We start from the raw sequence: 24275 nt of genomic DNA, 5'->3' as shown, positions 1-24275 counted from the left end.
TCATGTTTTATATGAAGTGTAATCCCATAAGAAAAAAGGTCAAAGTCTTTGCTTATCAACACTCGAGATAAATTACATTTGTACTTCAAAATACCGAAGAATTAATCTTATATCTAATATAATAAAACTACATACGAACAATCATCCAGATCTTTATTTATCATATATCTAAAAATTTATAGAAAACAAGAGAACTCTATAACAATGTCTGCAGTATCATTTTTTCACGGTTTTCTAGACTTAATATTATAAATAGGTTAATATACAATAAATTTATTTTTTTATTTCTATAAATAAAAACAAGAATTGTATTCTTTCATTTTAATTGCTATTTTCACTTAAAATAATCTAAACAAATATTTTCTAGATTTTTATTTTCTTTTTGCATTAAGATTTATCCGTTTTCTCTATTATGAGACCGGCGATTGATTTATAGCCCAGTTTTTTAGCGCAATCGAGAGGTGTGAATCCGAGAACATCCCTCACATCGACCTCTGCGCCATTGTTCAGAAGATACTGCACTATATCTGGGTTATTGCATATTACTGCCTATAATACAATCAACATATTTCAATATATGAGTTTATTATTCCTAAAGAAACAAATTATTCAAGAAAATCTAAATTTTAATTTAAAATTATTTTGCAAGTGAAAATGTTATGGAAACTCGAGTTTACACTCATGAGTAGGGTTGCCACCTTTTTTTGCAATTAAAGTATTGTTTGCAATATTATTATAAATTAGTAAATCTACATAATAATTGCACAGTTTTACAATCTATATTTGAACATCGATTCAGCTCCAATCGATAAATTCCATTTAACGAAAAAATATTTACGACTAAAGACATCATGCCAAATAATGTTTTTCGTGGACTTTATTGTTCTCATAAAATTACCTGAAAAACCCTACAATAAATACTGTATTATTAAGTTCTGGTAGCAAACCTACTCATGACTTACAGCCTGAAAGTTTAAGGCCTACTCCCGGCGAAACAATTATAATTTTGTAAACCAACAAAGTCTGAAATACAACAATCTTTTTTCAATAATATACTAAGTTTACCTTATGTAAAGCTGTCTGTCCCATTTCGTCTTTGATATTGAAATCAGCGCCACCTATCTTCAACGACTCGAGCTTAGCAACTACCCCACTTTTCGCAGCAACGGAGAGTAGTTCAGATAACAACTTAACATCCACGCTCGTTAATTGAGCGCCGCATTGCATTAACAATTTTATAATGGCATGATTGTCATATGCTATTGCCGTGAGAAGTGGAGATTCACCACACCTATAAACATTTGGTAAGACTTATTATACTGTAATTGTCAAATACAGAACAATTCTTACAGAATATTAGTATTGTTATTCATTATATATTCCCAATGTTACCCACTGTAACATTATTGAGCGAAAGATTATTATTAATATGATTAATAGGAATTCACCCTAATTTTAGAATATATGTAACTTACACTGTAGCTAATGTAGGTATAAATGAAGTACTTTAATACATAAATATTTCCTCTGTATTACATTCAAATATATTAGTACCAAAATATTAATTAAACTGACACCTAGTTTTATATGGACATGAGAAAAAACTAGACAAGAATTCACAGAAGAACAAGAATTTAAAAAAATGTTATGTGAACTATAGATCTTACGTTTTCTTTTCGAAAAGTCTAAACAAAAACGATCACCTCAATTTATCCGCGAAACATTCTATACCCTTGTAAATGCGTCAGAATTATGAATGTATGAATTACAGTTTCAAAAATAATACCTTGTCTTGAGATGAACATTAGCACCATTCTTAAGTAAATATTCTATAATGTGAATGTTTCCTTTAGTTATAGCCTCATGAAGAACGGTTCTGCCTTCCGTATTCTGGGCGTTTACATCAGCTCCCATATCTAAAAATCGGATTTATTTGACTATATTTAACTATTAATAGCCTTCCTATTATTCCATTTTAATTTTACTAAAATAATTGAGTATTTTTATTGGTCGATGTGAAACTTACAAATACTAAGGGTAAGATTCTAATTCGAGACTTTGAGTGAACTTTGTCGTACGAGTATAAGTATACGCGTACGTACTTATCGTCACTGGTTTGTACGATAAAATAAAAAACATATGTGCAATTCACACATGGTAGAAGTGAAACCTTCAAAAACATTTTTTTTATTATTAATCATATATAAATTAATCATTTTCCATTATCTAAATGTGTGTGTTCTTTTAAAACAGTATATTTTAATGATAAATTTTAATTTATAAGTTTAATATAAATTTTTAATTTGGGAAAAACTAAAACATCGAAAGTTTGAAATTCGATCAAGTGAAAAAGCGGCAGTAAAGAGAGGCTGTATAATGCCTGCTATCTCATTTTCTCCCACGTTAAATCATATGATGAATTGATGTTTCTGTCTCTCTTTACCGCTGCATCCGGTTTGAAATCACGACGATTCGAAAGAAGTTTATCTATCTCATTTTCTCCCACGTTAAATCATATGAATTAATGTTTCTGTCTCTTTTTACTGTCGCTTTTTCGTTGCATCCGGTTTGAAATCACAACGATTCTAAAGAAGTTTCACTTCAAAAACAAACATATACACAAACAGTAAGTCTTAAATATATGTTTAACAGAACTGAAAGATTCTTGCCGATGAAAAAAAAATAAACGGACACAAATATATCAAAATAGCATACATAACACAAATATATCTGCTGTTATCACTGATCAGGCTTCAGTGTCCGTCTCTCACCCCTGAAGTCGTGGATTCGAACCCCATCAGTGCAGAATGGACCCTTCAATGCGTACATATTAACTCGCTCATACGGTGAAGAAAAACACCGGTGTAGGACCCAAATTTGTCAGGCACAGAAGGCTGATAAGCACCATACTAAGCAAAATATGTGTTGATAAAACAGATTGCGTGTTGTCCCCACGAGGATGCCAGCTGATAGATGACAAATATTTGCTTTTCGTTTTTTATTTTTATTTTTTACACATACATTCTTTTAGAATACAGATTCTAAAACAATGTGTATGCAAAAAATACAAGTAAATATGACATCACAAATTCAACACATACACATAAATTTCATTAGAAATTAAATTATATATCTATCTATAAAATAACGAAACTTAAAGTTACAATAAGCTGGTAATAAAGTTGTAAGAGCCTATTCACTGAAACATTAAAACTAGCAAATAAGCGAGCCGTACAGTAGACTTTTGGTTCGAGTTTTATTATAAATTTATTATTTATATATATAATATAATATATATTTTTTTTATCTATATATTCATATATATTTATTTTTATATATTTTATCACTTAAGATTGTCATGTAGAACATAGTGTAATAGTTACAGCATCTTTAAAAACATTGTGTTATTAAAAAGAGTGGCGGAGAGTTTATTGCCAGTTATTCTCGTCCGTTCCTTGCCTTGATTTGAGAACTGGCAATAAATGTAAAATTAGAGCAATTTAATATTTATTTCTGTATTTACATAAGTGCACATTGTACCTAAATGAATGAATGATTTTTGAATTTTGGTTACAGAAATCTGGGCCTCCTAATAAGATTGTAAATGTTTTTTTGAAGTTATACTTCTTTTGGCGCGATGGAGACTTAATGATGAGAATTTTTACGATGCGCGCGCACACCGACACCCGAATTCGCCATCGTAAAGTTAGGTCTAGGTGGCATGGAAATCGATAACTATGTTCAAGTTGTATATTCTAGTATTTTTATATTTAGAACACGTGTTTCGTAACAGTACAATTAAATGTGAATAAATAATTATTTTGGTGATTTAAATCATATACGACAGTGATAGTATTTACTAAAATCTTTTTGATGCATTTGATTATGTATCGTAAATCAATACTGAATTTTAGTTATTTTTCCATACGGCAAAGAAGTATAACTTCTAACGCGTGTACATAAGTACACTCTTTTTGTGGTTCTTATACTCATATTTACCCAACATTTTGCTGACCGCCCTTGTATCATCATGTTCTATCGCATAAAGGAGCAATGCACTAAATACTTTTTCAGTCACCCCCATAAGCATTTTTGGTGATTGGATATTAAGACTCGACGCCAGCGCATCTATTAATACGTTATCCTAAAAAAAACTATTATTATAATAAAAATGAAGTTTAAAGAAAATCAAGCTTAGAAAAAGTTTCCCAACGTTTATTATATTATTTCCGTAACTTAATAATTATAAATTTAATTTAATTTGAATATTATATTATATATTAAAATAAGAAATTATGGGGTTGTTAAATTATTCGACTTAGAGTCCTTCAAGAAAGGATTTTTGAAAGGGCAGCAACGCTCTCGCGAGCCCTCTGGCATTATGCGTGTCCATGGGCGGCGGTATCACTTACCATCAGGTGAGCTTACAGCCCGTTTGTCTTGTTCTATATAAAAAAATATTTAAATAATTTTCACTTACATCTATAGTGATTGAAGAGGTATTAGTTAACTCTCCTCTTATATTGGTCATCATCATCTGAAATACAGAAATGTAAAAAGTAAAGGCTTGCAATTTTTAAATTAAACACAAAATTTCGATATTTTTATGCAATAAGTTTGTAAACATGCATTTATTAAATTGGCGCATTTTTTTATAGAATAACTTATTATAATATAATAATAGATCACGCACGTTAAATATAAAATGTATCTAAATCTATTACATATATATAATTTTTCAACTCCAACGAGTAGTTCGTCTGACATAAGCGATATACTGTTCAGCTTTATAAGTATAAGGGCCAGTTTTTTGGTCCGTAGTTAACTCAATTATTGATTAAATATCCTTACTAATAGTTAAAATTCAGCAAAATGCGTTTTGATCCGTGGTTAGAGTTACTAATGGTCAAATATCAAACTATTAGTCAAAAAAGTTAACTACTCAGTATAGGAGGGTTAAACAGGATGGCCGCTGGTTAATCATAAAGTAACAGCCTTTTGTCACAGAAATCAAGCTATGATAAATACATTTATTATAAGAAAAGCAGAAAAAAGTGAAATGTGTGAAAAAGTGAAGTGAAATGTGGTGGAAAGAGCATTTAGAGTGTGGAAAAGAAGGTTTCCCTGCATAGGGTCACAATTAAGGGTGACTTTAAAAAATGTACAGGCTATCATTGTTGTATATTGCATAATATATTTATATAAAAGAGGGAATATCTGCCGAAAGACGATGGAAATTCCACACTTTACCGATTTTGAGCTAATTTATGCTTTAATAATGCTTTAACCAATCGACAGATTTTAATAGCTATCTGTCGATACAAGCTACCCATGGCCGAGATTGTCAATTCTCAGTTAGCATTACGTTTTACTATAATGATAAAAGAAGCTCAATTCCAATTATTTTAACAGATTTTAACTTAAACTAGTTTTTTAAATAATTAAATAGCTATTTGATATGTTTTAATCATAGACATGTATATTTTAATATTATTTGTACGGTTTTAATTTATTTATTTGGTTTACATTGATTATTATCAAACATGAGTGTAAAGAGCGAAGTGATTGCATTCTATCCGTCCCTATAAATGGATTGTATTCGTAGGTTTGGTTATTGGGATGCAGATAGGAGATCAATCGACCGTCACGGCCTGATGAGATTGTTTTCAATCTGAGATTGTGAATTATTGGGTTCAGGCGTTGAAGAACTTTGTTTGCCGTATCCTGCCGTATCACCTCGACGTCAACCGTTCCACAACTGCGCGTTTTTTAAGGAAGTTTTGCCGCGCACCACCACCTTGTGGAACCAGCTGCCCACTGAAGTATTTCCGAACCAATTTGACTTAGGGTCCTTACAAATTCTTAAAAGGCCGGCAACGCACTCGTGAGCCCTCTAGCATCGAGAGTGTCCGTGGGCGGCGGTATCACTTAAAATCAGATGAGCCTCCTGCCCGTTTGCCCCCTGTTCTATAAAAAAAATGTGCGACGTATGAAACTAATGACGTATGACAAACGTTTGATGCCGTAATGATGTCGTGCGAGTATAATGCAATATGGTAAAATACATACATAAATACAAAGGAAGTGGAAAATTTTTTTAAACTCCGTCACGGGACGCCTGGCAATGTCACAACAAACCATCGATCTCCTTGCACAAGTTAATAACAATTAAGACAGGAACTAAATATGATGTAAAGTATTACGATTTTTTATCAAAAAGCGATAACTGTTACTTAATGAACATTAATTTGCATTAAATACAAAAAAAACATAATATGTGCAATTCACACGTGTTAGTTTTATTATTAATAATATGTAATTAGACTTTTTCACTATCTATATGTAGGATTAAACTTTAGTTTAAAAAAACATTTTAATGTTAAATTTTATATATTAAAATTATAAAATAATTAAAGTTTTAAATTCAATGAAACGAAAAGCCGATAGTAAAAGGACACAAATTCATAGGATTTAACGTAGGAGAAAATAAAATAGGAAGTATACAGTGTATTTACTTTAAAATATAAGGTAAACTTTTAATTAAGTGCAGTAACTTTTCACTTCATAAAGTGTCTATAATTAACGATGTGTAAATAAAATTGATAAATTTCATCTAATTATATAATTGGATTACTTACTTTACTTACTTATTGAATTTATTGCATATCTATGCATAATTAAAGACGTATGAATTTGTGTCTGTCTTTTTTAGTGTCGCTTTTCGTTTCAACGACATTCAAATCAAAGAAAGCAAAGCAAAAATAATATGTATATTTCTGTCTCATTTCTGTATTTGTGTCTCTTACCTGTCGTTCTTTCCGGTGCATCCGGTTTGTAATCACAACGATTCTAAAGAAGTTTAAATTCAAAAAACAATTGCGACAACTGAAATATTTTGAACTTCTTTCATATGCCTTCGGTGTTGTCTCTTTTCATTAGGTCCCGCGCTAAGAAACAGTTTTGTCTATAAATGTGGCCCATACCTACCTCTACTTTTTCCTGATGACTGAGTTCACTCTTGGACAGAACGTAAGAGAGCTTCGTCAATGCGGCTTCTGGGGTCATGTCGAAACCTGATACCACGCCACACTCTGATAGCAACTGCAAAAATCTTTTTTTTATCAAATAAATAAATTATTTATTTAACAGCGTGAAATAAAATATTATTTTTAATGTGACAAGCGCTTATAGGCAAACATGTTTGCATTTTCTTTTGTTTCTCGCGCCTACATTGAAGTTCGTATTAAATAATTTTAGTTCATACTGCACAACACAGTTTAACAAGTTGATTCTACGTCATGCGATTTCCGGTCCAGTTTATACTTTACTGATTAGTTGCAAGATTTGTTGTTCGTGAAGTTTGACACATAACCGAAAAATGTGACGCGTTCGGCGTAACCGAAAAATGTGACGCGTTCGGCGTAACCGAAGAATGTGACGCGTTCGGCGTAACCGAAAAATGTGACGCGTTCGGCGTAACCGAAAAATGTGACGGTAATTTTTTTCCAACGCCGATAAATAAGTTTCACTTAAATAATGGAGATATTGTTTCTGTTAGTGTCATAAAATTTTTTTGGATCCAGAATTTTCATGCATTTTGAACACCGTATCACATTACTATAATGGGATACCTCTCGAGAGTACTCACCCTGCCAGTCTCATATATAGGTGAAACCACAGCTCCACGAGTACATTGTGTTATATTTACAACAATAATTCCGCGTTTGACAGCTGCTGCAATTTCTTTGACGACATCATCACGCTTCGAGGGAATATTGCCTGATCCGTAACTCTCTAGTACTACACCTGCAATTAGTGGAATTAATCAACACAGAAGTCTAATATAAATAAAATTCCGAGAAAGGTTTTTTGTAAGTTCCTTCGTACGACATTATTACAGGAGGGCTTACTAATACTTATAAAGTAAAGCGTTAGGGGTATATATAGCCTTTATCATTTAAAAAAAGAGACATGGAAAAAAGTGGAATTAAGAATGTGAACTTGACTTAACCTTTTATAGTTGCCCACATTATACAAAAACACAGCTCTATCGCGCTTACATATTATACGCTTAATAATTAAGTGTTAAAAAAAACATTCACGCAAAGGTTGAACATTCAATTTTCCTTAAACCCTACATTAGCAAACAACAACCTGGATAGCTTCAGGTGCTTTTTAAATTGGTATGATTATAATTTCCTTTCGAATTCCCATGCTTGAGTAGCTTATAAAGGTGGCGTTTGACATTGAATATTCGCTCGATGTGAGTACGTCACAAGTCGAATATTCGGCATGTCAATACATCGAGCCGAACAGCTCCATTCGGCTGTCGGGTTTTGGCCGAATCCCTTTGAATGTTACATTACAAGTCAGCCGCCACCACCTCTACGGCCGCCATTTTGACTGCAACTGATGGAATTGAGCACAGGCGAATAGCAAATATTCAGGCGTTGTAAGCATTGTTGTGATCATATACGTATACATATACGAATATAATTGTTAGATTATTACGTTAATAATTCAGTACACACTCATACATAAACATACACATACCCCAAGGGTTACCTTATAATAGATATGTATATACTATTATAGATAAATGTATATATTTTCTACTTTTGTTAACGTTACAATCTACTTTAACCATAATTGTCTATTCTCTACTAATTATTATCTTTTGTCGATCCGAAGTGGTGGAGGCCTAATCTGTAACACATAACCTCTATACTTTTCTTCACATAAACATCCTTTCCTTTCATTTTCCCTTAAAATGACAATTATTTACATACATTAATAAATAGTTGTAACTTATCATGTATGAAGTTTTGTGAGAAAATAAAGATAATTATTATTATTACCATGCTCACAACGAACCAATATTGATGCGAATATTCACATCGAGCGAAAATTCGATATCAATCGCCACCTTAAGCTACACACGTGTGCTGTTAACGATTCAATAATACAGATATAATTTTTTTTAATATTAATAATACTAATATAAGAAAATCTTATATAATACCGTGCTTAGGGGTTAAGTAATACTGTATTCAACTTACCCTCAATAGGTGGCTGACAAAAGGCTTTTACCACTGCGGAACTGATGCTTGGAAATATACGCAAAAGACCAACATTCTTTGACATCTTCGCGTGTAATTTACATTTTTCTATTGTGTTCGGTTTGAATTTCGCCTTTTTATTCACTTCGAAGTCTATTCCCACTTCCACGAGTGGAACACAGTTTGGTGAGTCAAAAGCGTATAAATTGTTAACTGATACTTTGCGCGTCCTAGAAACATGTATTGGTACGTCATCAGCCTGAATATGTTAATTAAATACTACCAAAACCCGCTCTTGAATTGACAATTGAAGTTGAAACGGCTTATGATAAAAAATATAAGTACTAATTAGCCGGATATTATTTGCGAGTAACGAGAACATGTACTTGACACTTTATATTTACATAAACAAACAAACTTGTTAAAGATCATTAGTTTTTATTAATATCGCCATATAAGGGTGGAAATGTCAGAATGATAATGATATAGAATTAATTAAACCACACTATCAAATTAAAATGAAATGCTAGTAGTAGTAAATGCTGACAGCATAATTTTGTTTTTGCTCAACACGCAATTTGGTTACTTAGTTTACTTAATTACTATCAACGACTCGTTAATTCTACAAATGGAACATGAAAGTAAAATCAATCAAAATAATATAACATTATTAAACTAGAATAAGATTTAATTTTATAACACCATAAAAATGGCTAGTTTAATTTAATATATTTAAAAACGATGTGTGGTTTTTTTATCATAAACGCGACGGTAATAATGATAAAATTTACATTTGGTGATATTGTGTGAGGTTATAGTTAATTTAATTTTAATAAATCAGTGCATACTGCTTTGTTTTGTTTTTCTTTCCACATTAAAACTTTAAATTTGTTTGCCTACCCTTTTTATGTATGTACTTTTTGTTACTACTCAATCTGACTTTGCTATGGAATGGAAGCCTGGTTATCCATATCACAGGTTCTTACCTAGTTTGTAAACCAGTCTCCCAATACCATCACAACTGTAATCTTATTTATTGTTGTAAATGTTATAAGGGAGAAAAATAAATGAATTATTATTATTATTATCTATAACAATCTATAACAATAACAATTAGAATCTAACATTGGAACTAGGCCTCTATGAAGCGAAATATTCCCAAACATAACTCCAAGGCTCTTTAAATTTTTTCTAACACTAGACTAGTGTAGAAAACAATTTAATTGTTGGAACATTTGATTAAGTAATCTTATTGAGTTTTGTAATACACTTGATTGGAATATTCCTATTTCCCGTACTTAGTGTACAAGGGTCACGCATATCCCTTTGTACGAATTGCTATTACTTTGTTTAAAACACGAAACGATGTTTACCCCAAATCTGGGTATAATAATCTTAAAGTCTCCAACCATATAATTTTCTTGTTTATAGATTTTTTACAAGTGATATTAGATTAACGTATTCAAGTTTCTGTTTCAAAATATCGTTGTTTTTGACGAGAATATTACGTGGAATGGGTGATCTTTTTAAAAATAACTGCTGACAGGCAAAAATACTATAAATTTATACTAATGGAAGAGTTATGTTTGTACACGCAGGACGCTTTTCTCCCTTCCGTGAATTTGAATATATAATTAAGTGATTAACCGGCCTCCGTTATGTAAAGCATTTTTATAGCAATTATACTTTTGTTAGGTGTGATTTGTTGTTGATACATGGAGTACATTATTTATATCAGTTAAATTTTCTTATATTTATGATGCCACTATTTGACATACCTACATTTAGAATATGTCTCACCATAATACTACATATGTATATATATTATACTCATGTTATTAGGTATAGTGCTGTGGAGGCTAATTCTAATTAATTTGCTATATTTGTTTTAAAATAAGTGTTGTTTGATGATTTGCTTTTTAAAAGAGTATGTCTATCTTATGTTCGATTATAAACTTTTTTTTTGTATTTTTTTATTGAAAACATCACTCACTTACCTATTGCCTCTGAATAGTTTATTGCTGAAGAAAACAGTAACTTCTGGTATATCGAGACCGCCGGCAATAAGTAATGAAGAAACGAAATTGTCAGCGCCGTCGCTACGTGGTTCAAATATTGGTATCTGAATAACATATTAAATCACAAAAGGTTGCAATATTTGTTAGTGCATGTATGCTTTGACTGTGTTAGAGGGCGTGCAAGTATTATGTAACGAATATTTGAGGGATGGGGGAGGGTTGTGATAAAACCGGGGCGGGGATTGAATTGTACGTTATTGTTAATATTATTTTCGACTTTCCCATACTTTACACCGCTTAAATAGCAAATTTAATGAGTAATAAGTACCTGGTTGTTAACGAAACAAAAGTAGTTGCGTTACGTAATAGAAAGTTTCTAAAACAAACTAAACAGTTTCATACTATATCTATGAAACACAAATTTCTGAAAGCGACCATAAATATATGATGATAAGTAGAAATAAAAAAAAATTCAGCAAGGCAACAGTTTCTATAGGAAAATTGAATTGTAATTTAGTATTAATTTTATTTTACGTTACTTTTAATTCATGTTTCCGATTTAACCATCCCAAACATCAACAAATATTTTAAGAGCCAAATCGGTCCAGCCATTCTCGAGTTCTTTGTAATCGTTGAGTTCCTCAACAAATGTCACCGTCTAGTCAATTAGATACAAACAATCATAATAAAAAATTATTAATACGCATTCTTCACGTAATTGAAACAATGTCATGAAATTCTCGGGCTGTGTAATGTGGCAATCCTCATTATCTGACTATAAACAGTTTGTTTTTAACCTTAATTGCTTGACAAATTAATACACACCTGCGAACCGGTTAAGACGATGCACTTTCCGATATTTTCGAACATAAAGGAGAGAGCCGACGCTGTATATGATAATGTGTCTGTTCCATGAAGCACTACGAATCCGTCATATTCGCCGTAATATTTCTAAGAGGAAAACCATAATTTAATTTATGGGACAATAATAAAATTAAGCACACCATAAGTGCTTGTTACCACTCGTCTGTTAATAAAATTAACAACTTAGTAAAATACAGAAAACCAATGAACGATAAACGATAAAGCAACATTTAAATAAACAATTTCTTCCCGGAAATACCTAATATAGAACATTGCAAAAGAATATGGTATAGAAGATGAGGGAACTGCTGAGTATCGCATCGAGTGTTACACGATTTGTATATATGGAATTAATTTTAACTCGCTCACAGATTGAACGGAAATAGTGTCAAAAAACCGGAATCAGATCCATATGTGTTAGGCACAGAATGCTAATTGCTATATTATATAATTAATTTGCCTATTAGAATGAATCAGATCACAAAAAAGATATTTATAATATTATGTATGTTTTTTTCGCGTGTATAACTGTTGTTCCGATTGTGTTTTGTTTGTTTTTTTTATCGTTATATATGCCGTTAAATTTATATAAATTAGTCACTGTTGTGTTAATATATAATATAGAGTAGTATAATAGAGCGTACCGAATAAGAAGAAGAAGAACATAAGCTACCGATTAAAAAGTATTTATATTAAAGTTGTCATAGCCCGAACTCATAAAACTCACCATTATATCCTCAGCGATTCGAATCCAATCCTCTTCAGTCATATCGGATGAGTCAAGTAGATTTTCATATTCGATAATTTTATAACAAATTCGCCGATCTATTTCCTTTGCCTCTATAATAAAATAGGATGTGCGTAAAGTCGGTTTACTGACGACAGTTGAATGTGACAACGTCATGAGAAAATACTGATGGAATGGTTGCACTTTTCTAAAGAAAATTTTAATTTTATTTGTTTGATAGATATTTTATATGGATATAGTTCTCTATACATTGTGTATGTTTGTGATAATGAGTCTGTCCTTCTAGACGTTAATAGAAATCACGATTGAATTGATCAAGTTACATTTATTTGTTCGCATAAATAAAATTATTTTAACCAGCAAACGCTGCCGAACGCGGAGGCCGATTGTGCCTCTTTGTCGCTCGTCTGCGCTCTCGCTTGCACTTCAAGCCTTATATGGAACGCCTCAGAGCGAGGTAACGCCGCATGCGTTTTGTTTTTTTCGTGCGTTATCCCAAAAAGATCTGCATGGAAAGTGCAGTTGCCTCTGTCGCATACAGTTAATGTATGACCTATGTGTAAGGTAAACGAGAGAGCTGATAAAGGTTTTTTTTTCCTTATAATATTTTATACAAACCTGGCAATACCATAAACGAATTGTCAAAAGTAGCGTCGCTCAATCTGTGTCGCCAATATACATTATCGTGTAGTTGAGGGTAGCCTCTTATCAAATTTTCAAATGCCCCTTTTTGTGGTATTAAAACTGAAATATTAAGAAACTTTGTTAGAGAATGGAACTTCAATTGAAAATCCATAGATGGCTTAGCTGATAAAGGATACTTTTTATAAATTGGACGCTGTGTTTTATAGAGAAATTATTAGAGTCTACATTTGCTAGTTTTATAATTAAATAAAATTGGTTACATTTTATGGTAACACAGCAATTGTTAGTACGTAGAAGCTTCGGGATTTTTTTTGTTTGTTGTTTAAAATAAAGGGTTAGGTAGAAGCGAAAGATCGATTATGCCATAGTGGGCTTTCCTCAAAGTTTTCAGTTTTACGTGTGCACTCAAAAAAAATCGTCTTTGCCCGACTTCCGTCCCTTCAAATGAAATTATGATAGCTATGTTACACATATGTGTGTACGGATTTGTGTATTATCTCCTGCTTCCGTCCTAAGCCCTCAGTAGATAAATGTAGATAAATAGAGAATACTGATTATTCTAAGACGACGAACACATCAAACCAACAATACGTTCAAACATACGTATCGTGTTATCATTGAAGAATAAATGTTTTCTTATCGGGTCTGTTAAATTATCACATATTCTATTTACAACTTCAATATGTTGAAGTAAAACTTGAGAAACATTCTTATAGTCATAATGTATAAGAGAAAAGATTGTCAAATCGATGTTCTCCACACATACTCCACACAAATTTACACCACATTAAAAAAAAGATTTAAACAAAATACTATAAAAGTAATAAAAATAGAACTGGACTGTTTCCTAAGTTGGATTATAATGTTCCTAAGACTTCATATCAGGATGATCTTTATTGATTATATAATAATTAATAGAAGTTCTATTAAAAAAAAGAGTGTGTGTACTTATGTATACGCGTTAGAAGTTATACTTGTTTGGCGTATGGCGTAAAAATAACTAAAAATGCAGTATTGATTAACGTTAATATTAAAATTAATAAAAAATATTTTAAATAAATAAATTATTAGTAAATCACCGTCGTATAGAAATTGATTTACAAAACACCAAAATAATATTTATTTCACACTGTTTAATTGTACTGTTACGAAACACGTGTTCTAAATATAAAAATACTAAAAAAAAACAACATGAACAGAGTTATTGATTTCTTGCTAAAAAAATTTAGCACACGTCCGTGGAAACCAAAATACACATATACCTTAGTTACCTGTATAGCATATGCTTATACTGTATTATACTGTAACTGGTAAAAAACGCAATAAAATTAAACGCATAACAGACATTAATTGCTTATTATAATTGTTATTAGCCAGTTAAATGATCAACTGTTGCGTCCAACCCGGTTGGAATTTCTTACTTATTTTTTGAATTACAATTTTATGACCAGCTGTGTTGCTAAGAGTTATTTGTTTACACATTATTGTGTCACATACCACGTAGTTTTTACGTAAACATTAAAGACATGCATTACCGGGGAAACTCTACCCTATCGAAGTCAAAATCTAGTAAAACCTATGATGGCCATTTGGGTATGAAAGCACGACAAACAGAAATAGTGAAACACATATCTAGCAACGCAGTTCTAGTGTAGAAGGTTGTGATATCTATTTAATTCCAAAGTGTCATTTAATTTATTTAGTTCCTTCTGGGACCTAAATAAATTAAATTGAGAGTGTCCATGGGCGGCGGTATCACTTAACATCAGGTGAGCCTCCTGCCCGTTTGCCCCCTGTTCTATAAAAAAAAACTTCAGTCTTTACAACGAAATTAGCTAACTTAACAATATCTTATAGTATTCATATTAAAGTCGTTTGCTTTGAATAATTACATTGATTTGGGAAGATGGATATATATATATAGTCTACGCAGGGAGCTACTGGGAAATAAAATTAATCCGACTATATTTTCTTAAATAATGTAAAAATGCTTACACTATATAGTTTCTTTAAAACGGTATAAAGATCGTGCTAAGCTATTGTTTATAAATTTAAGTAATATATAGATATAATTATCTTATAATGTAGTTTCCAGTTATAAATATCTGTTTGCCTAAATTTATGTATATTTTTCAAACCTTTACCAAATTTTTAATTAAAACTATAAAGAAGAAAAAAACTTACCGCCATTTTTACTTTCGAGCATTCCAATAGTTCCCCCGGTATACAACACCAAAACACGCTTATCGATTCTGTTTATGTTTTTTACTGCGTAATTATCCATTCCATTTTTAGATAATTCCAAAAAGCTTCTTGCTTTTTGCACTTTAGCAACAATTTTTGGACTAACACTGTTTGATTCACTTTCATTTTTTAGGTTAAAGTTTTCCCGCGCATTTCCAATATCCCGTCCTGAACTAGCGCTATCCATAGCCACAGATTTTAAAAACTCGCCAAAAAACAATTATTATATTTTTAAATTCAGAACACATTCACTATTCAATATCTACCGGAGACAAATAACGAGCAAAGAGGTCGCACGACGAGAAACCGATGACCTTTTTGATGAAAAACGAGCAGACGTGTTTTGACTTATGCAAGTAAGATAATATAATTTTATCTGTACTCTGTAGTAATAATGTATGTATGACAAAGTTACGTAATAAAATGTATCCTTTTATCAATTTATACATTTTCTTTCCGTTTATTCATACATTCCTTTATTAGTGTTTGTACTTCAATCTTTTCTTTTCTCTTAAAATCTTTTATCATAAAAATATTTTAATTAAAATTTTCGCATCAGTTACTAGTTTCAGTTAATAGGCGTGAATGTCTTATCTTAATTTGTGATTTAAATTATTATTTTCTTTTGTGATAAGGAAAATTGCGTCATAAATTAGTAGTAGCAACGCATTCCTTTCAAAGTATTAATTAAATAATTTATTAATGTCATTAATTAACCTAAACGTTGTTTTTATTATTGCTTAATGAGAAATATTTTAAAATCAATTAAATTAAGGCATTTACCTACATAGTTATTTCATATCGTTATAACAGCGGTTCGCAGCTCGTCTTACTCACATCCACCCTGACCATTACTTATTAATTCCGTGGTATTACATAATAATTGTTCATATATACATGAACACATAGAAAATAAACAGCTACAACACACACTCACACTTTCACACATTCATAATTTGTAACACTAAAATTACTATTTTTTTTTATTGTCTTAAACATGAACCATGTTTCACGGAGTAATTGTTTTCTGACCCACAACACAGGGCCTCCCTAGTATGGGGACAAGCGATATATGAATTTTGTCATAGCCCATTTGTCATAAATGAAGTTTATATTTATTAAAGGACTATGAAATTATTAAATATTGTAATACGTGCATTTTTTAGTTTAGCTGTAACACTATTCTTGATTACGTAGTATGTATAGTTTCGGACTTTTCTATGTATTTAGATAGATCATCAGCGATAAGGCATCTATTTTATTTATGATGTAATTATTTTACATTTTACTACGAAAAATATATTCAAAAAATTAAAAAGCCTATTTTTAACAAATGATATTATAATGGGACTTCGAGTGTTGAACATCTTAATCGATCATCTAACAACCACAACCCTATCAGTAATGATTTAATTAATTGATTATTAACGCATCGTTTAACTGTAATAATTAAAAACTAATTGATATGTATCAATCGCATCAGTGTGCAACGAAGAACCGAAAACGGTAGTGCATTGTTAAGTGAATGTTAAAATGGTATTTTTAAATTAGCTGTGCTTTATTTATTATTAAGACTCTATTTTTGTAAAGATAGTGTAATATCATCTACATATCTATCTATTAATGGGATGTATCTATTATCCTAATATTTTTGGGCTTTCCGCACAGTAGAGATTTTCGTTACCAGGATTGGCGATTTTTCAATAGAAGATAATTTCAGTCATCCAAGAGAAAATGATTATAATTCGACCTTCCGCCTTACATATTTTTGTACCCAAAGCCTTTTTCACTAAGGTACAAAGATGTGTAAGAGTATATAATGATTGAATTACAAAATCAATATTTTTTGTTCTCCATCTGTTGCATCTGCATTTCCTTATAGATTTCAAAATCTATTAACTCTGAAAGCTGTATGTATTTCTTGCGTAATTTCTGTGGTGTAGTGTAATAATAATAATTTATTTTCCAGAATATGTTACGAAAATGTTATGATGGTTATCCCGCCCATTATTCGGCCATTATGCGGATCTTAAGTTCGCATAATGGCGTGCTTTCAATTCTACTATTTAAGACAAACGGTAGAATAAAAGATATTTATTGCGAGTCATATCATTATAGTCAATTCTTGTATTATTGTATCACTACATCAACACATTATTAAAATATATTATTACGTTTTTAAATTTATATAAGCTATAATGTTTATTGGCGTGAATAATTCATATTTAGAGAAATATGTATATCTTTAATATTTAAAATATATAGGAATACTGACACTGAGTAAATTTCAATCAAATTAATTGTATGTGTTTCATGTTTAAGTACCGAAATATATTAATCTACAAATAGATCATGTTTCAGAACACATTCAACATTTATGGACTCGTAGCACCAGTTTTTACTCCACTCGATGAAGATGGCGAAATCAATTTTGACGTCATCCCAAAATACGCGAAATATCTGGCGAAGGAAAATATCACTGGTGTTTTGGGTAAGCATAGTTTCACGTTTCCAATTACATTATTATAATTTTTTTATTATTAATTCGAGAAAGGAAAATGAGAAGACAAAAGCCTCAACAAAAATGGCTTTAGTTTAACAGCTACAGAAATAATATTAAGGAGACATATGTCAGAAAAATACAGAATTTATAGTTCACGTCGATTCTAACATACTCTATCTAATTAATTGATTCTGTATGGCAGTTCTTGCTTCTACTACGCTGTCGATTTTTGACAGACAAGTAAAATTTGTTTCAAGGCAGTTTTTCCCGCGATCCACCGTTATGTGGAACCAGCTGCTCACTAAAGTATTTCCGAGCCGATTTGTGAAAGGGCGGCAACGCGCTTGCGAGCCTCCAATGCGTAAAAAAAGAGTGAGGTGTATCTCAAATTGTAATATCCATTATACGCATTTAGGGTCCGTCAATATTATTAAGATTAAAACAAATAATTTATTTAGCTATTCTAGTATGTATAATATAGTATTTAGATAGAGTTATGATTCGCTCTTCTTTAACACATTAAGTGATCATAGTAGCGGTGCTGTCCTCTCGGATCCGTGCGAGCATGCCGTTTATCATTTCCAAATCGTTGCCATCCCTAGCCCTAGGATCAGAGTATTCGGCTCGGATCGGAATAATGTGTTTTTAAATAATAATATACATGCAAATATATTTTCAAACATGCATATTTACTTAATCATAATTCTACATAAACAGTTTTGTTGTTTCCGGCTATTACTTTGTATGCCTTGTTTACGCATTCAATGTGTTTTTTTTTCAATTAACATATTTTAATGATTACCATAACAGTTTTGATGTGAATGCACAGGACACCCTTCTTTCCATATGTAATAGATCAATGTAAAGTGATCACAATTAATATTTAAAATAGGGATTGATGATGAACCGAGTGCTGGTTCTTTCGTCGCTCAGAGATACCAACTCTTACAAAGGGGATGCATTGCCCTCAAAAGTTGCAGGGCTGTGTAGGACTCGACCCTCACCAAAATCTCTGTTATTCAGAGACTGCATAAGCAATACCCACTAAAACCACATCGAGTAGTTCCTACAAAGACATGTTACAGCGCCGCTGTCGGTTTCTACCGGGAGCTCAACAGCATGTTACATTCAAAAATCTTCGGTGCAGTAGACAAACAAACAAAAATAGTGGGGCGTTCACTTTGTTAGCATTTGCAAAAACATCTCATAGCCATTGGTAATTAATAAGTCAAGCAATTACTGCAAGAAAATCTTCAGTCACGGGTAATAACCTCAATTATTCGTTATATGCTAGAGATGGCCGACTTTTGTAAGAGAATGCGAACAAAGTCACTATTAGCAATGTTGCTTGATTGTTACTTTGTATTCTACTTTTAAACACGATTTTTAGGTGTTGGTTTAAACTGCATTTACAAATAACGTTAGTTACAACATTTTAAGTAATCATGTATTAGTCTTGCTTCAATGGATACTGAATAATTGAGTGTTGTTTTAAGCATAAGTTTACTGAATTGGATTTTAGTATAGTGAACTTATTTGGACTTAATGACGTCAGCTCAAAAAAGTCAAAAATCGTATAAAAATAATAGATATAATCGAAAAATCTATAATTTATCGCAAAATGTGTTGGTAAACGCATAACTTAACAACGCCTGGACCAATTTTACCAATTATTTTTTTAATGTTCGTTGAAGGTCAAGGATGTTTGTTACGGTAAGAAAAATTCCAAGAATTTCCGAGAAAACCTTTTAAACAGCCCTTCTCTTTTTCGGATACAAACGTTTTCTAACTAAAATATAGAGTCAATTTGAACTTTATTGCTATATTAAATAATTAAAATATATAAATTTATAAATTACTCACTGTTGTCTAAGCAATGTAGATGACAGGTGTGTTCCAAACGTCAAAGAGACTTGTCTATCTCTATGTTATGTCATTGAGGTTTATTTTACTATGATTGTCATTCATATTTCGGTGCCCACTGTCCCCTTAGACTATTTTCCAATCAGGTTTGAACCCTGTCAATGGGTCCCAGTCGGAGATTTTTGTGTGTCACGGAAGATACTTTGGTCAACCGACATGAACCTCACATACCGCCTTATCATCAGGGTGATGGTTCTGTTCATGATGGTTTTTTGCGCCAACTATAAAATAGGTAGGAACAAAAAGCTGCCACATTCCAAGTAGTATTTTTACTGTTCATTGAGAGAAATTTCAAATTTTATGTTTTAGGTCATTCAATAATTACCACACAATTTGTCACAGACGATATAGACCGCTTGGGGTGAGATTTAGATACGAACTGTGATTCTCATAGGTACAAAACATTTAACATTTTGCCATATAGGACTCCTGCTTAAATAAAACCTATCAAGGAATTTCCAAGTAACAAGAGATAGGGATGCATCTGGTGTCTGGGACATCCACCACGGGCTGTCACGGAATTTTCGAAGAAAATCACGTAAAAATATATTAGTTGATAGTTAGTTACATTAAATATAATGTGAACACCCCAAAATGCGAACGCTAACTGCGCACTTGTTATATCCTCACACAATTAAAATCTATGGAACGTGGTTATTTTCCCTTCTTTTAATATATCATGGTTAATGAATTTAGTTGGTGGGACAACGGGCGAATTTGCGTCCTTCAATACGCAAGAAAGAAAAGTGTTGGTGGACGCTTGGATGAAAGTTGCCGGGCCTCTGAACTTGAAGGTTATAGTCCAGGTCGGCGGAGCATCTTTGCCTGACGTAATAAAAATGGTATGTTTTTATTAATTATTTTTGCGTGACATTGAGATGTGACGCTACACATTTCCGTAAAAAACGTAGGATCTAAAATCTTTATAAATAATACACAATTCTTATTTATTTTTAAATATTAATTAAAAATTGATGTACAGTAAACCAAAACAAATTTTTAAAAATTGGTCCATTTGGCAGTGTACTGATAACATTACCTTCCTGCTTTGCGATACCTATTCAAAGCGAGGTAAACCCTGGGTCACCGGTACTATCTACCTGGCATTAACTCTAATGTTTATTCATCGCCTATACACTTGAATCCCACAATCTCTACTCAATAGGTAACAAAATCAAAGGAGGAGAAAAGAGATCTTTTAAGCCGTTTATTATTTTCCGTCTGCTAGGCAATCGGCGTTTGTGCTTGTCCAACTAGTAGTTTATGTTGCTCAGTTCTCATTATTACTAGCCCTAAAATAATAATAACGTTGGAACTAAAAAGATGATTTTAAATGTAATATTGTTATTGCAGCAACAGAAGTTTGCGTCTTTTCATTTGTATGTAAGCAACGAGTGTAGATTAGGTTATAATTCAATTTATTCGTGTATTAATAATATATTAACTAACTGTGTTTGAAGAGCAGTTAATTATTTTTTAATGGTTTTATTAGGCCCAACACGCCGAGAAATGCAAAGTGGATGCAATAATGACTCTGCCGGAACTCTACTTCCGTCCCAAGACTGCTGAGCATCTAGTCTCCTACTTAGAGCTGGTCAATAAGGCTGCACCAAGTCTTCCATTACTGTACTACCACTTCCCTCTGATGACTGGAGTAAATTGTAAGAATGCATTTTTTAAATTTTTATAAAGTTATTTATTTATATCCAAATATTAGCTAACATGCAAATATCATTTACACTGCATTGTAGATTTGATCTCGGTGATAAATATTTGTTACATGGCAATTAATATCCAATTTCCATTCATTTGCTGTAAAAATTCTAAATGCAGTTCTTAAATACCTTTCTAAATCAACTGTCGAACAATCATTTAAAATGTAGAATATTTATTTTACAGTAAATGTTACTGAATTCTTCACGCTGGCATGTAGGCGAATCCCAAACTTTATGGGTTTGAAAGCCGACCTGCATGATGCAACACAACTTGCAGATCATCTCAATTGTGGAAAATTAACATACATTGCTAATCATGTAAGTGAAGGTATCAAACTTAAATTTTACACTTTGTATGTAATTTAGTGAAAGTTATGTTAAATTTAATTATTTAGAAGGTATCGTTATGAAGCACAAATAATACGCTATCAAAAGCTAATGCGTTAATGGGAATAGCTAGAGGGGGAGGTGTAATTAATTAATGAACGTCAATTGTGTATCTGTTTTATTTAAATTTAAACCAAAACATACTTTTCGTATAATGGTACGCTTACCCTGGTAATTAATAAAGGTAATATTCATTACCTATATCTCATACAAATTTTTATTTTCTTTTTATTATAACTTTAACTTATGCAACTATCATAAGAAATACGCGAGTGTTAAACATTTAAAAAATATAATCTAATGTAATAAAACATTTTTGAAGTGAAACTTCTTTAAGCGGATGAGGGTAATTTTTGTACGGATGAAACGTCACGTAGATGTGCAACGTTTTTGTCGAATAATATGGAGAGTGCGATTGAGACGGACTGAGAGGGAGTAAGAAAGGGAGATCGAGAAAAAATACACGCTATTCGTATTTGTTTAGTACTTAAACTTTAGGTAGAGCTTCTGTCGCATAACGTTTTGTGCAGTTAACGCAGATTCCTTATGTTTAACAAGTTTTACTTCTGACATGTGTACTTTGTACGCATGCACTTTTAAATCGAAAAATGCTCTTTTTTAAATTTTCTAGATAATTCCTCGACTGTTGTCGTCGAAGCTATTATGTAACTTACGTAAACGGTATTTGTATATTATTGATGATATTAAAATACTTATAATACTAGAAAATATAGTATTTAATAACCTAGCGGGAATCGACTCCCAGTGCACACACCTCCCTAAAAACCAACTAACATGGCTAAGATATAAAAAAGAAAAGTTTATTAAAAAGTTGTTCTTGAAATAGGGCATACGTACTTACCTCATTTTTTTATTTTTTAGATGCTAGGGCCATCAGCTTTTATGGGCCATGACTCCAGCATCGCAACGGTAAACAATATATTCCCATCTCTTGTAAATGACATCGTAAGGCTAACTAAAAGCGGTGAAGTGGATATGGCTAAGAAACTGCAAGATAAACTCAACTCTATGGTTAACGGGATCTCTTGTAACGGTAAAGCATTAATAAACATTATTTATTATTTTGTTGCAAATGTATAAATACAATAATTGCAACATATTACGATTTCACAACTCTTTTTTCAAACTTCTTAAAATACTTATTAAATCTTTAAGAAAACTTACTAGCTGATTAAATTAGGTTTTTTTTTACACTTTCATTGCCAGAGGGCTCGCAAGTGCGTTGTCGGCCTTTTAATTATTGGTACGCTCTTTTCTTGTCTAAGTTGAATTCGTTCGGAAATACTTCGGTGGGTAGCTAGTTCCACATTATGGTGCAAAAACGCTCATCAAATGACAGCTAGTGTCGACAGTTGGTACCAACTGTCAACACAAGCTGTCATCTTCATACAAATTTACTTTTCGACTTTCTACATACACTACTGTTAAGCCGTCTTGACTAGACCCCCAGCAGCATTCACCGCAAACATAGATTGTACTTATAAATGAGTTAGCTTGGATAATCCTTAATTTCAGTACTTACAAAGGATTTTAAACATGTTTTTATATTTTTTTTATTTGTAGGAGACTTTGTACCTTGTATGAAAGTGGCAATGGAGTTAGTAACAGGAATCAAAGTGGGACCACCAAGAATGCCACAAAAACCTCTTAATGAACTACTCAAGAAACGTATTGAGGATGTATTGAAAAAGTATAAATATTAATTTAAGTAATATAACATTAAGATCGACGTTTGTATTATTTAAATTATCAACCCACGAAATTTAATTTTAATATTTCAGTGTATAGTTGAAAATAAAGAAATCCATTTTGTGATCACAATTTCATATTGTATAACTTTTAAATCTGTACTATGTTTCCTTTATAACAATTTAAAAAAAATCTTGATTACAAGATAATTATTTGATCAATTTAATATATTAATTTGGTGAAACACCATATAAACGCTAATAAAATTTGTCATAGATAATTTATTTGTATATTATAAAAGTCGACTTCAATAACAATCATAAATTAAGTCAATGTCAAATTTCATTTATTCAATCATTTTAAGTAGATCCAATCGCTATAAAGACGATTACAACCTAATAATAAAATATATATCATAAAATTGTAAGGTAAATTTATTAATACTTTGATTGTCATGAC

General features: G+C 31.6%; 2 protein-coding genes across 2 annotated transcripts; one reads left to right on the top strand and one right to left on the bottom strand.

Moving 5' to 3' along the window:
* Positions 1-142: 142 nt before the first annotated feature.
* On the bottom strand, positions 143-15919 carry LOC110997518 (L-asparaginase 1). The gene is made up of 13 exons (XM_045630167.1): positions 15519-15919; positions 13308-13433; positions 12669-12781; positions 11903-12028; positions 11057-11181; positions 9060-9289; positions 7649-7806; positions 6988-7101; positions 4481-4537; positions 4000-4144; positions 1787-1916; positions 1066-1291; positions 143-549 (listed from the first exon to the last, which is right to left on the bottom strand). Exons 1-13 carry the CDS (start codon positions 15763-15765, stop codon positions 388-390), a joined length of 1959 nt encoding a protein of 652 aa, XP_045486123.1. The 5' UTR covers positions 15766-15919; the 3' UTR covers positions 143-387.
* Positions 15920-17935: 2016 nt separating this feature from the next.
* Positions 17936-23851, top strand: LOC110997529 (N-acetylneuraminate lyase-like). Its single transcript, XM_022265727.2, has 6 exons — positions 17936-18069; positions 20701-20846; positions 21497-21665; positions 21904-22037; positions 22989-23160; positions 23691-23851. Exons 2-6 carry the CDS (start codon positions 20769-20771, stop codon positions 23828-23830), a joined length of 693 nt encoding a protein of 230 aa, XP_022121419.2. The 5' UTR covers positions 17936-18069; positions 20701-20768; the 3' UTR covers positions 23831-23851.
* The last annotated feature ends 424 nt before the right edge of the window (positions 23852-24275 follow it).

This window comes from Pieris rapae, chromosome 11, assembly GCF_905147795.1.
Source record: "Pieris rapae chromosome 11, ilPieRapa1.1, whole genome shotgun sequence".
Taxonomy (NCBI): domain Eukaryota; kingdom Metazoa; phylum Arthropoda; class Insecta; order Lepidoptera; family Pieridae; genus Pieris; species Pieris rapae.
Note: the sequence above shows the minus strand (reverse complement) of the source record. Positions and strands in the feature narration are given on the sequence as shown.

Bases quoted from the DNA above. Each gene is read 5' to 3' on its own strand.
- LOC110997529 (XM_022265727.2), top strand. From the start codon at position 20,769: ATGAAAGTTGCCGGGCCTCTGAACTTGAAGGTTATAGTCCAGGTCGGC. The intron at 21,666-21,903 runs GTAAGAATGCAT...TTTATTTTACAG, and splicing joins TCTGATGACTGGAGTAAATT to TAAATGTTACTGAATTCTTC. The intron at 22,038-22,988 runs GTAAGTGAAGGT...TTTATTTTTTAG, and splicing joins TAACATACATTGCTAATCAT to ATGCTAGGGCCATCAGCTTT.
- LOC110997518 (XM_045630167.1), bottom strand. From the start codon at position 15,765: ATGGATAGCGCTAGTTCAGGACGGGATATTGGAAATGCGCGGGAAAAC. The intron at 11,182-11,902 runs GTGTGTATTAAT...TATGTTATTCAG, and splicing joins TCGTCTTAACCGGTTCGCAG to ATACCAATATTTGAACCACG. The intron at 4,145-4,480 runs GTAAGTGAAAAT...AGTTTTTTTTAG, and splicing joins CCTCTTCAATCACTATAGAT to GATAACGTATTAATAGATGC.